This window comes from Schistocerca gregaria, chromosome 2 (assembly GCF_023897955.1).
Source record: "Schistocerca gregaria isolate iqSchGreg1 chromosome 2, iqSchGreg1.2, whole genome shotgun sequence".
In the NCBI taxonomy this organism is placed as follows: Eukaryota; Metazoa; Arthropoda; class Insecta; order Orthoptera; family Acrididae; genus Schistocerca; species Schistocerca gregaria.
This window is the reverse complement of record NC_064921.1, coordinates 384378561-384397853: the sequence shown is the minus strand read 5'-3', so window position 1 is coordinate 384397853 and position 19293 is coordinate 384378561. Positions and strand designations below refer to the sequence as shown.

The 19293-nt window shown below is 41.8% G+C and overlaps 1 protein-coding gene across 1 annotated transcript in view; it reads left to right on the top strand.

The window, feature by feature from the left end:
* The first annotated feature begins 255 nt into the window (after nt 1–255).
* LOC126336161 (esterase FE4-like) overlaps nt 256–19293 on the top strand; it is a 59251-nt gene continuing 40213 nt past the window's right edge. Inside the window, exons 1-4 of the mRNA XM_049999653.1 lie at nt 256–429; nt 1443–1580; nt 14958–15089; nt 15225–15375. Coding sequence (XP_049855610.1) covers nt 361–429; nt 1443–1580; nt 14958–15089; nt 15225–15375 — 490 coding nt within the window. The 5' untranslated portion in view covers nt 256–360. The remainder of the gene's footprint in view (nt 430–1442; nt 1581–14957; nt 15090–15224; nt 15376–19293) is intronic.

Below are 19293 nucleotides of genomic sequence, written 5' to 3'. Positions count from 1 at the left end.
CATTTATCATAGCTAAATCACACTCACGAAATTCTCTCTCTCTCTCTCTCTCTCTCTCTCTCTCTCTCTCTCTCTCTGTCACTTTCCGCATCTCCACACAAACATGATATAGCCTTACAGTATCTGAAACACTTGACAGGAAAATCCATCACAAATGTGATGTTAAAAACTGCTCCAAGTGTTATCCGGACGTTACTATCTCAACTTGATTTTTAATCGGATAGTTAAATTCGAAACGGAGTGCTAGGTATCTTTGGTTGTGTTGTTGACTACGACGTAACTGATAAGACTGCTTAATTCTAAGAGACAGATACTTAGTTGGTGCTTGTTCCTTCACAGAGCCAGTAACTACAGAACGACATGGACTTCAGGGCTTTGATTCTTTCCGCCATAACTGTGCATTTATGCTTGGTACCTGCTTCCGTATATGTAAGTTCATTAACTCACGTTCTATATTTCCATAGACGAGGCTGTTTGTAATCTGCATTTGGGACAGTTCATATGTTGTCAGTTAACGTACTTACTGTTGCATTCGTACTGCCATGTTCAGGAAAGTGGAACTGATATTCCTCGTACAGTTAGAGTTTAGTTAGGTATATAGGTAGTTCAGCGAAATCTATATATTCCTTGGTTTTCGATACACAAAGCTCCTATTTCCTGGTAATCGGACGGCAATTTTCTTCTTAGAGGCTAGTCATATAATATTTGGATTGCATGCAAAAGGCGTGTATCATGTAGATTAGACAAAAATTTAATGTGTCTAAATACTGGTATTATGCCGCTGCTGAGGTAGAACAGCTTGAAAGGGTATGTTTGGAGCGCAGCAGTTCATCGAGTAGGAGGGCGAACGACGGAAAAACAGGATTATAATAGAATAGTAGGAGCTGAAGTGTGGTTATATAGAATAATGCTAAAAGTAAACCGGATTGTGGAGTGCATAGACATAACAATTAAATCGAAATATATACAAAAAAAGAAGGAATTCATTTAATAGAAATGACCATACATCTAACGGCTAGCTTAGTCAAAGCGAAAAATTCATTCAGAAGAACACTTCCAATTTGAAGAAAATTTTTGATAGATGAAAACAGTATCTGTGGTATGACATAGGTAAATTTTCATTTAACAACTTCTCTGAAATATTATTTTACACGTTAACAATTTGACTATATTAGTGAGCGGGAATATTGCGTCTGTATAGAGTACACCTCAAAATGCGTCGGGCCATCATAGATTGTCAGAGAGCTGCGATGGCAACCTATGATGGTTCGTCGCACACATCTTCATTAGCTGCATATCATTCCCTGTTATTGTTCACAGGTGATCCTATGAAGTGGTAATTAACGATTAACCGTTTCATTCATTCTTATTACCAATCCTTAGTCCAGATATCCAGACCAGCTTCTTGCTCCAATTATGAAGTTCTTCTTCTTTCGTTACAGGCACAGGAATACGTAACGGTGAACATACAAGAGGGTACCTTGAGGGGTGAACTGTCTCAAACATACACCGGCAACCCCATATATCGGTTTCAGGGGATCCCGTATGCGGAGCCTCCTGTTGGCGACCTCAGATTTCAGGCAAGTACCTATTTTTTTATTGTGCTCCTCATTATGGAAATTAGTGGTTTTCAAAAAAAGTTCACCACAGTGTGTTATATTCAGAGAAGGACCAAAAATGACTGCTAAAGTTTTAACACAAGCTCCACACTGAGTGTCAGGGTGTGTTACCGACTGGTTACAGCAAATGAAGAGGCTTGCAGAACTGTCATTGGATCGTTACCTGGTAGCCTCAGTCTGAACTTTTTGCGAAACGGTATTTGTGATGAAGTAATAACCATGTTTGAATTACTCTAAAAAAAGGCTTGAAAGTTGGGAATACTAACAACAGGTAGTACATTATCAATTACGTTACCTTTAGACGCGCTTACGATGTTATTTTACAAAAGGACAACGTCTAACTTCATGGCATGAGGTTTTCAAACTCTTGGTCACAAAGTAGCGCTTTTTACGTCGTCTTTATTAGCAATAGAAGGTTTCGGTACTACCAAGCAGAGATGGAATGGAATAATTTCCTTAGTGTGTCCTTACTGAGGTATATGCACACTAATAATAAAACTACAAAACCGTCATGTCTGTCTGTGTCTGTTTGAATGTCGTAACTTTTGCGCTCACACCAGCCTGAAACGTCATTGTTTAATTTTTAGATCTGTCATGTGTTTCACAAATTTCTTGTTTATTGTTCTTTCCTACCTTGTGATCTAGTTTCATTGTTTCTTCATCAATAGTGAAATAAAACTGAGCCGACTGAATAAAAAAAGAAATTGATCATCGGTTAATTGGAGCTAATGTTTAGGAAAGACATCTTTAGTCTTTTCATTTTCTGGGTTCGATAACAGATTTTGTGAGACTCTTCACTACCTAGAAAGACCCAAAAATAATAACATCGTATGCTGCTGGCTACGTTGTGCTACTTTCTTAAATCGGTGTTAGTTGCAAGTCTGCGTGAAACTGCAGTTACATTTATCTGTTGACTTTGAGATCATCAGCAAACTTCAAGAGGAAGTCGTTATTTACTTTGATACGTACTATCTTATCACGCAACAGTTGTGTGAAGTGATCTGATCATTTATCAATAATCTGCTTGCGTGAAGCCAGCAAAAGGACAAGATGGATAAAGTCTCTACGTGACAAGTTAATCAGAAACTCATGGGCTGACTCAAAACAAGTGACTTCATTGGCTGCACCCAACACAGCGCACACGACATAAATGAAAAATGGCATTAAACATAAATTTGTCTCGCGGCGCATATTAATTGGTCTCTAACATCTCGACATTTATAGGTTAAAAATTTTTATGTAAAATGTTTTCTACTTGGTTGCAGTCAAGGGCGAAGAAACACAATCCTTTCATGAGTGCTATCGTGAACCCATCATGTTGCTAAGGTAGCTTTGTGTCAAATAAAAAGGAAAGCAGTACATATGGCACACAATTTGCACTCTAGTTAATAGTGTTTCAGAACAGAGAACTGCTGCTGATGTAGGAGTTCGAAATGGTTTTCATGCATTAACTATTTATCGAGAAAACCTTTTATTAGTCTGAATGGTTGGACAGAGTTAAACGTAGTGATAGACTATTGAAAAAAAATCTTGTTTATTGGCAAGGATGAATCATTTGCCAAACGTTTAGGTAGCACAAGTATGGTACTAATTAAAATAAAATCGTACGGCATAGTTGGCTGGGAAATCATGAGGGGTAGGTTTATGCGGCTATGTGAACAAAATGTCCTTCATTTTCGTTCAGTGGTCTGTTACCTTTACGATGTGTGAGAGGTTTGCCTTATGTGCATTTAGTTTGTATAGGTGACTGCAAAAGTGTGTGTATAACGTAATGTTGTTTCTGTTGTTTTATGCCTAAAAAGGAGGACAGTGGAATCTGGTGGTGGCACATAGCCTACCCCTCTGGAATAGCACTAAGGGGTCAACGAAAATCAACATCCGCGTACGACGAATGGGTACCCCAACACAGCCACGTCCCTTCACTTTATGAGCCAGTTCTGAGAAAGGTGAAAACTGAACCAGGAGACTGGCTCAAAGATTTATGGTCATGAATTCTAGGCCTCACTTAACCAAGAGTGCTAGCAGCAGTGGTGCTACAGCAGACGTCAGTGCCAGTGTTGTATTAGTGTTTTCGAAGACACTGGATGCGTAACAGGAACCGCTGCATAGGCCGCCTGTAGATTTCAGCTTTGGCAGTTTGGTCTTCCGGAACCAACTCTCGGCGGACTATGCTGTTTCTGTTAGAATATCAGGTCAACACTGTCTTATCACTGATGCTCTTTTCGAGAGGACCGTGGTTTGCACGAGTGGTTTCGGTCACATGCATCCACAAAATTTCGTACAATTTTCTTTGTTGTGTTCTGATTGTCAGTTAATATCTTTTGCGCTAATGGGGAACAGATCTTCTGAATATCGATTCTTTTTTGAATGATAGTGTTAATACTATTCCTGCTGATCTTCAATTCCTCTGATACCCATCTAAGAGCAGTAATTTATTCTGAAACAGCATTTGTCGCGCTCGCCCCGTGTTGTCTGCTGCTATGCTTCGTAATGGTACACCTGAACGTTATCGATTTTCAATGGTTTCATTTCGGCCTCGAAAACATTTAGTCACTCATCACATTTTATGTCACGGTTTATGAAGTGGTAATTACTATTGGTGTTTCGCAAACATTTCTGGAACACACTAAGCAATGGTAGTTCTTGGACGCGTTATTTTCTCACAATACCCATCATTCTGCGATGCTCAAGAAAGTCCTGAACGCGGCTTTAAAAACATGCTACTGTCGTACCCCAATGTTGTTACAGACTTTTAGAAGCTCACGTTCAGATCAGATATGACGCGGAATTTTTGGTCATCCGCTTCTTGGTAAGCGAGCAGCTGCGTACAGGAGTGAAACATCGAGATATTTCAGACATTAAAAAATGACTTGGACATTAGGCTAAGAATGTAGATACTGAGATGATAGGAGAAATGAGACTGTCAGTTGCCTTACTGGTCCTGGCCTATAACATAGTTAATAAAAAGAAAGAGGGAGGACTGGTTACAACGTCCCGTCGACACGAAGGTCATTAGAGACGGAGAACAAGCTCGAATTGTGTCAAGGATGGGGAAGGAAACCCGCGTGCCCTTTCAAAGGCATTTGCCTAGAGTGATTTAGGGAAAACACAGAAGACCTAAATCTGGATGGCCCTGTGCGGGTTTGAACCGTCATCCTCCCGAATGCGAGTCCAGTGCGCCATCTCTCTGGGTCTTAGTTAAGAGTCGGGTTTACACAGTAAGTACTACAGACCACGAACCGTGGAGGTTCCAGATGCTATTGTTGTAATCGTTGTAAACGATTACGTTATAACGTAGGTGACATACGGGCTTGAATGCATGTAGACAAGCGCAGGATCGAAACCAACATTCCGAGCCTTGAGGTAGGTGCTGGCAAGTTTTGAAAGTCCTCCTTAGTTGACAAAGTTAATTGAGTCTCTCTGCTCACTTTCATAGCATTTGCAGTAGGCTCGTGCATCCGAGGTGGCTGTCGCTGGATCTCTCGAACTTCCTCGAACTTTATATTTGAGAGTTTCCATATGCCGCGTTTGAAGATGTTTGCTGATAGACAATACGCAACAGTGTCGCTTTTTACCTCCAATTCGTAATCGGAGCGCCAGAAATCAGCTGTTTCTCTATGTGTATGGCTTCCTATTGAACTGGCGAAAGCGGCTTTCACTGTGAGCCTATACCTAAGATACAAGACTTACAGTTAATATTCATACTTGGGTAATATTTTCTTTTTTTTCTGGCAAACTTCCACGATTATACCACATTGCAGGAATAATCTTCTTCAAGCTAACCATAAAGCTGAACATTAGACAATGTTCAACAGCACAAAACAATACTTGACAAATGCTCTAGAAACCTTGAGCTGTATGGAGGCTCATTGATGTCTGGGGAATATTTAAAAAGCGCGATAGTGACTTTCCTGAATATAACTGAGTGACGATCATTAAATGATTACATATGTGTATAGGCACTCTTTGTATTTATTTCTAAATGTAGAAGACTTGTTCGAGACAAATGTACCAAGTACCTCCATTCCAACAGAACAAGTAATACAGGCCAACTATGGAAAAACGTTTTTGCTGAAAATACCTTATTAGTATGTTTTCTATGGTGGGAAATTCAAATATGATACTTAAAAAACAGTATCACCCACCATTTATTCACTTTTACAGTTAAATTTATTAAATTAAGTGATTTTTTAAGGAATTTAAGAGCTTTTATATAGTTAAAATAATTTTACAATGAAGTGCAATGAATGTGTATGACGTTGGTAGCATTGCTGAAAAACATTTGCTGGCAAAGAATGGTCGATTCTATTTTTGTGTTAAAGATGGTGTTTTGTTTACTGTCAACCTAACCTCACTTTCCCGTTACCTTCACATGTGCTCAGTACAGTGTCTAATCGTGGTTGTAAAAACTCTACTGACCGTTTTTGTTATATATGTGGTGAATTTGTGATTAAAAAGCACCAAATAAAAATTACAGTCTTATTTACCATACTTTGGATCTAAACATGGTGATCAAGATAAATCTTGAACGCCACATAAGGTATGTTATATGTGCGTTGAAGATCTGATTAAATGGTCCGAAAAGGACAAAAAAGCCTTTAGATTTGCTGTTCCTTTGATATGGAGGGAGCCAAGAAATCATTCTGATGGTTGCTACTTTTGCAATATTGATATTACTGGTCATGATTCCAAAAACAAGAAGTTAATAAGCTACATTAAACTTCCATCCGCCATCTGACCATGGTGTAGATTTGCCGGTTCCTGAACTACGAGATTTAAATTCTATTGCAACAGAAGTATTTTCTGATGTACAGTGTGATTTAGATGAACCAGATATAGATGAACTCCATTTAATACAGAAAATTTGCCGGTTCCTGAACCATGAGATTTACATTCTATTCCAACAGATGTATTTTCTGATGTACAATGTGAATTAGATGAACCAGATATAGATGAACTCCATTTAATACAGAAAGTCCAGAGTCTAAATTGTTTACTCAGACCGAGCTTACGATTTGGTTAGGGAACTGGGTTTAATGAAATAAAAGCTGAATTGCTCGACTCTAGATTAAACGAAAAGAAATTATTGACAGTTGGAACCAACATATACATGTATTGAAAGAGAGAGCAGCAATTTTCCAAGTTTTTTCGACAAGAAGGTGATTTAGTGTACTGCTCAGACATTCCCAGTCTGATGAATAAGTTTGGTATTAAATACAAAAAGGAAGACTGGAGGCTGTTTATTGGTTCATCCAAAACTAGTTTAAAGGTTGTTTTATTACACAATGGTAACAGTATGCATCTATACCTGTTGGACATTCTGTACATATGAAAGAAAGCTATGAAAACCTAGAAGTAGTGCAAAATAAAATAGGCTATTCTGCTCATGGTTGGATGATATGTGGCGACCTAAAAGTAAAGAGCATGCTGCTTAGTCAGCAAGTTGGCTTTACCACATTTCCATGTTTCATGTGTGAGTGGGACACTAGGGCCAGGGATCAAGACTGCTGCAGAAAGAACTGGCCTGTAAGGGAGTCTTTAAAACCTTAGGAGAAGAACACTATACACAAAAACCTCGTAGATCCAAAATACGTACTCCTACCACCTCTACATATAAAGTGAGGATGAATGAAACAGTTTGTAAAGGCTTTGCCTGAACATGGACCATGTTTTAAGCATCTCTGCCAAAAGTTTCAACTCCTTTCAGAAGCTAAACCAAGAGAAAGCGTCTTTGTCTAACCTGACATTAGAAAATTGATGTTTGATGTTAACTTTGAATCCAAAATGACCTTAAATGAGAAAGAAGCATGGGTATCATTCAAGCAAGTAGTTACAAAGTTCTTAGGACATGAAAAAGACCCAGTATATGTTTCTATTATAGGTAAAATGTTAATGAAGTTTAAAACTTCAGGGTGTTTAATGATCCTGAATATTCATTTTTTGAATAGTCGCCTTGATTACTTCCCGGACAATATGGGAGGTGTTAGTGAGGAGAAAGGAGAGCGTTTTCACCAGGGCATTAAAGCGATGGAGAAACGCTACCAAGGGCGCTGTAACACCAACATGATGGGGACTAATGTTGGTCACTTCACCGAGAAGTTCAGCAAGCGATTCATCGTAGAAAAAGCTACACAAGAAGCTTCAAAGTAAAAAGAGAAAGAAAATACAAACCAATTCCAGCTGACAAGTGAAAAACCTCTATTAACAGAGAACATTGTCTTAAGCAGCTTACTGTAAATACAAACCATGCTTATGTTGTTTGCCAATTTACCGTATAGCATGGGATTTTTATACTATTAATAAAAAGCATATTGCTCGAAAAACTAAAGCTACATTTGGATTCAGCTCATATAAATCTATAAAGATCAGCTACCAAAGTAGAAAAAAAAAGGCTTCAAAATTTTTTTTCGTTGGCCTTTGTAATCGTTCCTTCCGTCTCATACCAAATAAGTTTTTATCAAAGTGTCTTTATTACCTGCAACTTATTTCGCGTTTGCTCTGTTGTACAATCACCAATATATTAAAAACTGCAATGGAAGAACAATAACGGGCCAGTACATTGGGACTGGTTGCTTAAAAGCGTTTTGGTAAACATTTGGAACGTAATACACAGCGACTCTGAGTGGTGGATTTCCGGAGGTACGTAGCAACAGATATCTGCGCCCCTCGCGAGAATTATGGACCGATAGTTTGTGGGAGTAGAGCCAGCACCCGATAGCGTTTCCGACGTGTTCAGACAAGGTGCACTCAGTGGCCAAGACATCACTGTGAGCTGACTATCAAGTTCTTCAAACCACTATAGCACGATTCGGGCGTTGCGCCACGGACAGTTATCTAACTAGAATATCCTATCGACATCGGAGAAGGCATCAGGTTTGAAGGACTGCAGGTGATCTATAATATAGTTCGTGCAGTCCACAAATGTCAAGGTGCCTTGGACTACTACCACAGGTCCCACGGAATACTGCCTCCATAGGCCTGCGTTCGTGGGGCAGTTCATGTTTCGAGAAGTCGTTCTGGAAGATGGCGTATGAGAAAACGACGATCGACCTGGTGTAACGATAAACGTGATTCATCCCACCAGGCGACAAGTTTCCATTGATTATCGTCCAGTATCGATGATTCCGTGCACACTGAATTCGTAACTGACAATGTTGTAGATCAACTTGGGAAACACAGGAGTCATCTGCTGGAGAATCTCATTTCAGACCATGTGCGCTGAACGATATGCTGTGAAACACATGCGCCTGTACCAGCATTGTGCACTGTCCGTACATCTGCCTCAGATCACGACCTATCCTCCTTTACAGAGCGCTGGAAATCTTTTGACCACCATGTTGTGTGATGTGGCTCAGGCCTACAACACTTTGGTGGCACCGGTTTTCAACCACATGTGTCTCTCACTGTGGGGCGGCGAAGAAGTTGTCGAATGAGTTGTTTGAATGTTCATTTCACGTAACAGACTATTGCCGATGCAACATATGTGGGACGGCGAAGAAGTCGTTGTTTAATGTTGAATGAAAGTTGAACATTGCCACCTTAAATCACGCGAGCCTGGCAACTAATTTGGTGGCCAGTCAGAAAGCGAAGGGAAACTTACTGACCTTAGTTCCCAGTCTGCACGGCACATTCCTGTACAGCCTAGCTAAACAAAAAAATATCCATAGTTCTTCACGGGATTAGGGCTGCTTCAATAAAATTTAAAGTTCCAAACAAGATTTTATTATCTTAAAGGCTCACACAAATTACTCGAAACTTCTGAAAATGCTAAAGACATTAAATATTGTTAATTCAGCCAATCGTTTAATAGTTCAGAGGCGACTTCTACAGCAAGTTCCTCCCGAATAGTTCATTACTCTAACTAACGGTGCTCTATTAATAGTTCGCAATAATGTTAAAAAAAAGATTAATGCTCGCCTTAAAAGTGGAGTTAGTCACCACTTGCCACGCGGAATTATACTTCACACGGACGGCACAATAACAGTTTGTTACCGAAGTCTAAACGATCCAGGACGGTGTACAGTCCTCGCGATTTTCAATGTCCGTTTACATTGCTAAGTACGCGCATGTCACAGCCCGCTATGACGTCACCCGAGGCGAGGCGCGATCGGACGTTAAGCTCGCGTGGACTAGGCGTTGGTCTAATGCGGAGTGAGCTTACTACTGCCTCTGCCGCTCTTTTTATATAGCTCCGGCGCGTACCGCCAAGAGAGCATCTGTTCTTTCCGTTGTATGCAGATGCCTGCAGCCTCCAAATGATCGCTATCTCAGGCACATAATCTTAAATATCACATTTAATAATAGCTTTACAAACTTCTCAATTTTTGTATACATACATCTGAGCAGTACAGAAGCACGTAGAAAATCTCAGCCCGCTAAAATTAAAACTTTACTCTCTAGAATTTTTACAATGGAACTAACGGTAGATTGTTACCTCTGAACCATAGCTTTATCAAGACTTGTATCAGCTGTTAATTATGCTACAAGACTAAAACTTGGTGTAGCTTTGTTAATTGTCCTATCTGATCATTGGTCTTAAAGAATTTGTTTTATCATTAAAATTTAAAGTACTTAATCTATAATGCTTATGTACATTTTACTCACAAAAGTAGTTTTTACTAAATTACTAAAAAACTAGAAGAGGTAACTGATTGTGGTATTTCCATTATTATTATTAGGGTGAACTGAAGCATCCTATCAATTTTCAATATTGTAGCTCTATTATTTCGCGCCTCTGATTTTTCCGAAAAACGCGGATTCTGGAGTCAATTTTAGTTTTATGGTTTTGGAAACCAGCACCACTCATTAATGACTTCTTACTGCACCTTCTCACCAAATTTTGGCTTCCTAGCGTCATTATTTAGCGCCTCCTATTTTTCTTTCAAAACGTGAATTTTACGTAAACTACTAATTTTATAACATTAAGATTTGTTACCTGAAACATTATTACATAGAACTATACTTTAACAAAGTTTTACACACAAATCTTAATTTTTACTTTTATGTTAAATGTGGTGCAATACTATATGCAGGCGCGTTACGATGACGTGACGCTACTAGCAGTGAACTAGGGTAAGTCCCGTGCACTCGCTCGCCTCTGTATCTTATACATGATACAGCGCTTGCTTTGCTTCATCACGTTGTGGACAGTTTCGTTGTTTATATAATTTCCTGACTTTATGGGCCTGTAACGCTACCAGTTGGTATTCAGTGTCTCTGCAGGGAAGGGATAAGCAGACTGGTTAAAACCGGTACCGGTATTTTAATTCTGAATAACCGATATTTTTCGGTATTTGCTTGGCCTCAATTATAACAGGATTTTTTTTTTCACTTTTCACTAATAACCCGGTAAAGAGACCGGTATGTCAGTATGCCACAGAAATAGTATCAAAAATTTTTCTTTTATAAAATAAATTTAAAAAAAAGAACCAGTTACATTTATTCGTTAAATTTACATTGCTTTGAAATGTTGAATTATTATAGAAACTGGGAAACGCAATCAGCTCTGTTCTAATAACAAGCCTACAGTTAGAAACTAGAAACAGACGCGTGATGTAAGTATCGGTACAACATTACAGAGACAATTACATACGTAATATGTAGCAAGCAGTCGCAAAATTATGTTTTATTTATTCACTTTTGTAAATCGATTTCAACTGATTAACAGCCATCATCGGTGTTTTCAACCAATATGTGCCCTGAGCAGTAATACTGTCTTAAGCAGAGGTCAAACATAAAGTCACTGCACGACCTGGGAAATACATGGAGCCCACCATTCATAAATAAATTACATGTTGTTTTGTTACGTGGACTATTAGACGGTGCGCATCTATGTGCAGTATGCACGCAAACTTACCTCACCTGGTCTATGGGGTGGTTCCTCGCTGTTGTCCTCGGACTTCAGTTTCACAGAGGAATGGTAAAGTCCTTAGTTTGGAAGTATTTCACAAAGAGCAGTGGCAGTGATGCACGATGCTCTATTTGCTTTAAAAGATTAAGACAGGAGGACGCACAACAAACCTGCAACATAACGTTAGGAGAAAACATCCATAATGTTACTTATAAAATGAGGTAAATTTCATTAATGTACCTGTACATTTATTGACGTGCTGTAAACTCTGAATAATAACTGAACCCTTAATTTGGTGGTTCTTTCAGGGTGGAAAATTGCTAGCATCCAAAAGCGACATAGCAAGGAAGCCATCAACGTGAGACCTTTCGCTATCGCTGCCACTGCACCCGTCTCCTTCACAATCTTTGTCGCAGATGGTGAGACCGATTTTGGCCGCAGGCTCAGCCTGATATCGATCGTCATCTTCTACTCCTTCACCTTCATTAGAATTTTTCGATTCTTTACTCGAATTCGACGTGAACTACTAGAAATAATAGCAATTTCAAAAAGAGGCGATTTTAACACTCAGATTGTACTGAAGACGAAGTGTACCTATTTAAACGAAAAGCTGTTGTTTAAGAGATAACAGCCATCGCTAGGCCGCTATAGGCATTGGAAATAACATTTTTGGCTCATCAGTGTATGGACAACAAGTAAAACAAGGAAAGGGAGAAATTAAGTATGAACTTTCAGGTTTCGAAGTCATTTGATTCAGGTACCACCTGATGCAGTTCTTCCAAGAATCCGTTGAAAGCACGCTCAAGGAGGCCCGCTATGATATTAGGCATCGTCTAAATTCACAGTTTACAGTGCCTCGCCATACCCAGCTATGGAAAGCAGAAGCTCATCTTCAACATCTGTAGAGTCTGAGTAGTGGGAGGTGGCACGAGATTGATTGGAACCCGTGGATTTGAAACTCTAGTCGTGATGACAGGAAATATTGCGGGGGTGAAAATGACCACTCCCATTCACAGTGAAGCTTTTGATTGAAAGCGTTTGATAACATGCTCATGGCGATTTTCCAGGCTGGTTCACGAGATTTCAGTAAGATTATACATTGAAGAGCGGAAGAAAATGGTACACCTGCCTAATATCGTGTGCTGCAACACGACGCGGCTAATGTCTGAAATGGTGCTGGAGGGAACTGACACCATGAATAGTGCAGGGCTGTCCATAAATTTGTAAGAGTGGGAGGGGCAGAGATCGTGCAGGGCTGTCCATAAATTTGTAAGAGTGGGAGGGGCAGAGATCTCTTCTCAACAGCACGTTGCAATGGAGCCCAGGTATCCTCAACAATGTTGTTGTCTGGGGAGTTTGGTGGCCAGCGAAGTGTTTAAGCTCAGAAGAATCTTCGTGGAGCCTCTCTGTAGTAATTCTGGAGGAGTGGGCTGTCGCATTGTCCTGCTGGCACTGCCCAAGTGCGTCGGAATGCACAATGGACATGAATGTATGCAGGTAACCGGACAGGATGCTTGCGAACGTATCACCTGTCAGAGTCGTATCTAGACGTATTAGGAGTCCAACATCACTCTAACTATACGCGACCCACACCATTACGGAGCCTCCACCAGCTTGAAGAGTCCCCTGCTGACATGCAGGGTCCATGGATTCACCAGGTTGTTTCCATACCCGTACACATCCATCCCCTCGATGCAATTTGAAACGAGGCTCGTCCGATCAGGCAATATATTTCCAATCATCAGCAGCCCAATGTCGATGTTGATGGGACCAGGTGAGGCGTAAAGCTGTGTCATGCAATCATCAGAGGTACACGAGTGGGCCTTAGGCTCCGAAAGCCCATGTCGATGATGTTTCGTTGAGAGGTTCGCATGCTGACACTTGTTGATGGCCCAGCATTGAAGTCACCAGCAATTTGCAGAAGCGTTGCACTTCTGTAACTTTGAACGATGCTTTGCAGTCGTCGTTGGTCCCGTTCTTGTAGGATCTCTTTCCGGTCGCAGCGATGTCGGAGATTTGATTTTCTACCGGATTCCTGATATTCACGGTACACTCGTGAGGTGGTCGTAAAGGAAAATCCTCATATCATCGCCTCCTCGGAGATGCTGTGTCCCATCACTCGTGCGCCGTCTATAGCATCACTTTCAAACTCACTTAAATCTTGATAACCTGCCGTTGTTGCAGCAGTAACCAATCTGACAGCTTCGCCAGACACTTGTTGTCTTATATAGGCGTTGCCGAGCACAGCGCTGTATTCTGCCTCCTTACATATCTCTGTATTTGAATACACATGGCTATACCAGTCTCTTGGGCGCTTCAGTAGAAGCTCACTCACTGTCAGAATGTTCCGGCTCATCGTAGCCCTGGGTGGTGCTAACAGAGCAACAGTGAACAACGACAGCCGTCCTACTCTTCTTGTCCCCACGACCACAGCAGTCGAAGTTTTTGAGATAGTTCTTGCATGCCGTCGAAAAAGAAAGACGAACAAAGGCTCGGATTGTGACACCTGAGCCCTCAAGAGGATGGACTCACTTTCTGAAGAGACACCATCCAAATACCAGGAATTAGAAGGGAAGAAACAGAAATATACTTTTACCGAGCACAGGGAACGCTTGAGCACATAATAAGGCAATAACCTCTGTATGCGGCAACAACTGACTTACTTGGAAATATCAGATGTGAAGCATGTCCTGTACCATGATTCAGTCTGACAGATTCTTGACAAAACTTCTGACACAACGTCCAGAATGGCCGGGGAGGCACATTATTGTCTACACTGAGATGCTCTCACTTCTCCACAGGAAAAGCTGTGCCACTGTGAGAGCTGTGCCACTGTATTGCGTCGTGCAGCGAAGACAGAATCTGAAGATGACGATGGGTCCTAGAAGGAGGGGAATGTCTCGTACATCCTGGGTCCAAAGGTGGAAAATGTGTACACAAAGGCTGGCTCTAAACTGAAGTAGAGCTTCAGTGCCCCCTGGCCCACAGTGGGCCTATGGACCGACTGCTTCTGAGCGGATGGAGGAATCTCCGATGTAAAAACTGTAAACGGACGGGAAGTTTTCTGTACTTTTATATCACAGTAGTAGGAGAGATAATAATTGTGATGACATTCATATACAGTAGCGCCAATTTTCATGATGATGGTGATTTATCCTAATTCCAATTGGAAAGTCGTCGTACACCTGCTTGAAGTGAATGCAGAAATAAAATTACAGGCAGAAAATATAGCCTGTTGTAGAGTAGTAGGTAAAACGCTGTATTTTAAATAAATAAATGAATGGAGCAGTTCTTCTCAGGATTCACAGTGTAATACACGTTATTACCAACGATACTTGTACTACACTGCCAGCCGGTGAAACTAGCATCACTTGCACGTTATTTTGCATTTCATTTCATCATCCTACGTTGAGTAATTCAGACAAGTCTCCATGTGCTTAGAAGATTTGTGGAAGGTTTAGGGGACGCAAACCACTGTGTGTCCACAGCCACCCGTCACAAAGGCAGCCTGGTCCGGAGAACGAGACGCCCTGAAGGCGTCTTCGCAGTGCCCGCAGTTCAGAAGCAACGCCCTGTCCGGCAACGAGGACTGCCTCTACCTCAACGTCTATGGTCCAGGGGTGCGTAAAGCAACGATTTCTCCATTAGTCACATCCTCAAGTCAGACGAGAAACTCTATTTTCTTTTTTAGTATATGGTTCAACATTAATTACATGTAAGTGACGTCATTGTTGCTGTTGCGTGCATTTGTTCAGACTCCAGCGCCGACGGACTCGCCGAAAAGTGTTATTGTTTGGTTCCACGGCGGATGTTTCACACGAGGCATTGGCAGCTCCGTAACGCCAGACTATTTTGTTGACAATGACATCATATTCGTCGGCACCAACTACCGGCTCGGAGTGCTGGGTAAGAATTACAACTCATGCCTTACTAGTTTCATACTATGTGATTGCAAGTAACAAATGGAGGCTGTTCCCATCTAAATCGGGAAGCCAGTAGGAACCTGTATTTTCTCCACTCTCTGTTTGTTCCAATATATCTATTTCTAATCTAAAACGTTCCTCCAGATTGACGAAAACTAAAAACATATACCTAGTCAGTAGTGATATGAAGCATTCTGTAAACTAGACGGGTGTAGAGTCTGCAGTACTAGTGGAGAAAGCAGCACGATGCTAAATAATAGAGGGGATAAAGAGACGTTGCCGACAGGGGCAGACGCCATGTCAGGTTTAGGACGTCGACAATGAACTTCCTAACTGCGGTTGCGTTTTTCAAACCGGTGAAGTAGTTTTACGTAAATGCTAGAAATACTGCACTTGTAATCCATCTAGATACGCTATGTTTTTTAGCATGGAACACTGTTAGAAATTATATACAGCTTTTTACGAAGGTAAGTTCGAAAACGGAGCAATCCAATTGACGCTGAAATACTAAATTGCACCGATACTCGTATTCCTCACTATTGCTATCAAAACAAGTGCCATTTTGTTCAAAATCAACAGGAGCTTGGTAGGGTTACAAAATTCACAGATCAGAAGCATTTACAAAGATGCTATTTGCACTGAAACAGAGAAGAGTATATAACGATCAAATCTGATTTGGAGTTCACACTATTGTCCAAAAGCATTGAAGCAAATAAGGAAATTCACACATATTATTAAAATGGATGTATCTGTTGTATATCTGTTGTACTTGTATTTGTGTGTGTGTGTGTGTGTGTGTGTTCCACAACGACCTAGATATGATAGTTCAGCAGATATAACATCATAAACGATGGGATACGTCAAAAACTGCAGCATCATGCGTGACCTTAATATTTATTACTTCTGTGGTACTATCTTTACTCACGATAAATTTCACAGACAGTACATACATATTCCGCTAAGTGCACCTTCAAAAGTATATCATAGTACCACATATTGTTCAGGAAATGTGACGCCAGAAACACTGAAATACATAAATAAGCGAAGCCTCATGCATGATGTTTTAACACATTTATGCTTTAGTATGAGGGCTACCCAGAAAGTAGTGGACCGGATTTTCTTTTTCTCAGCAGAAAACAATGCTACGAATACAAAACGTTACGTCTGTATTATTTGAAGTCTCCTGGGTGGGCGCGGCAAGTTTCCGTCACTTCCGACATACAGCGTCATCCGCAGGACAGTTTCAAAATGGCATCTGTAGATGACTTAGGTTAGAAGCAACGTGCCATCATTAAATTTCTTACTGCAGTGAAAGAAACTGTGGGGAATATTCAAAAACCCTTGTGAAAAGCCTATGGAGCATCTGCTGTCGACGGAAATACAGTTAGTCGCTGGGCACGGAGAGTGAGGTCATCAGAAGGCGGTTCGGAGGAGCTCCACGATTTGAAATGGTCGGGGAGACCATCCACAGCTGTCACATCTACCACATCTGACTTAGCCCCCTCGAGCTTCCACTAATTTCGTGACAAATAAAAAAACCTACAGCCGTCCCTATGATTTTATTTTATTTAAGTTTCAACACTTCAGTGCATCTTCAGGCCTGTATGCATAGAACATTAAAGATAGCATTATCAACTTAGGAATCAAGTTACCTGGAAACAGATTAAAACAGAATGAGAAACAAAGGCAAGACTCTACAAAAGAATTTAAATCGAACATTTGGCAGGAAGAACAGATACATCCATTGTCGCATATCTAAAATATACACTCCTGGAAATGGAAAAAAGAACACATTGACACCGGTGTGTCAGACCCACCATACTTGCTCCGGACACTGCGAGAGGGCTGTACAAGCAATGATCACACGCACGGCACAGCGGACACACCACGAACCGCGGTGTTGGCCGTCGAATGGCGCTAGCTGTGCAGCATTTGTGCACCGCCGCCGTCAGTATCAGCCAGTTTGCCGTGGCATACGGAGCTCCATCGCAGTCTTTAACACTGGTAGCATGCCGCGACAGCGTGGACGTGAACCGCATGTGCAGTTGAGCGAGGGCGTATAGTGGGCATACGGGAGGCCGGGTGGACGTACCGCCGAATTGCTCAACACGTGGGGCATGAGGTCTCCACAGTACATCGATGTTGTCGCCAGTGGTCGGCGGAAGGTGCACGTGCCCGTCGACCTGGGACCGGACCGCAGCGACGCACGGATGCAAGCCAAGACAGTAGGATCCTACTCAGTGCCGTAGGGGACCGCACCGCCACTTCCCAGGAAATTAGGGACACTGTTGCTCCTGGGGTATCGGCGAGGACCATTCGCAACCGTCTCCATGAAGCTGGGCTACGGTCCCGCACACCGTTAGGCCGTCTTCCGCTCACGCCCCAACATCGTGCAGCCCGCCTCCAGTGGTGTCGCGAGAGGCGTGAATGGAGGGACCATTGGAGACGTGTCGTCTTCAGCGATGAGAGTCGCTTCTGCCTTGGTGCCAATGATGGTCGTATGCGTGTTTGGCGCCGTGCAGGTGAGCGCCACAATCAGGACTGCATACGACCGAGGCACACAGGGCCAACACCCGGCATCATGGTGTGGGGAGTGATCTCCTACACTGGCCGTACACCTCTGGTGATCGTCGAGGGGACACTGAATAGTGCACGGTACATCCAAACCGTCATCGAACCCATTGTTCTACCATTCCTAGACCGGCAAGGGAACTTGCTGTTCCAACAGGACAATGCACGTTCGCATGTATCCCGTGCCACCCAACGTGCTCTAGAAGGTGTAAGTCAACTACCCTGGCCAGCAAGATCTCCGGATCTAACCCCCATTGAGCATGTTTGGGACTGGATGAAGCGTCGTCTCACGCGGTCTGCACGTCCAGCACGAACGCTGGTCCAACTGAGGCGCCAGGTGGAAATGGCATGGCAAGCCGTTCCACAGGACTACATCCAGCATCTCTACGATCTTCTCCATGGGAGAATAGCAGCCTGCATTGCTGCGAATGGTGGATATACACTGTACTAGTGCCGACATTGTGCATGCTCTGTTGCCTGTGTCTATGTGTCTGTGGTTCTGTCAGTGTGATCATGTGTGATCTGACCCCAGGAATGTGTCAATGAAGTTTCCCCTTCCTGGGACAATGAATTCACGGTGTTCTTATTTCAATTTCCAGGAGTGTACCATCACAAATTTCCACTCAATGCATTGTACAGTTATACTATCTATTAAAACTTCATTAAACACTATTCATGAAATTTATTGGACAGTCGGACACACTTTATCTGCACAACCCTGAAATAACTTACTGTAAGACAAAATAACTGTTAAAGGTGATGAATGGAAGAAACAATAACTCACAAACAAGTAAAAAGAAGGAACGTGATCTAAGTGCCGTGTCAAAGCATAAAATGTTTAGTTGTACACAAATGAGAGGCATACACCATGTCATATCTATAAAATGAACGTCTGAGACCTGGTGTAAACCGAATGCAGGACCCACATATATAGAACGTGTGAAAGACGCCCACAAAGAAACTGTTCATGATGCAAATATTCATATGCGAAATCATCATATATCGTGTACTGCCATGAAACAATCACACATAGGGATACTAAGTAGCCCACAAGGATGCAGTGTATCATGAAGGATGACTCAACAATACGTATATGCTTTAAAAAACCAGGAAAGCTTACTGAGTAGCACACCGCTCAAAAAGTACTCTTGTGTGTTAAACCTAAGTGATCACGAAGAAATTCCACTACTACACACTAAAGGATGCCATTCGAGGAAGACAGTTTGAGAACGATGACGGTGATTTTCACACAATAAAGCACTTGCTCCGCCACAAGAACTAGGATTGATATCGACACGACATACACGCCGTCGTTTAGCGCTGGAGGAAG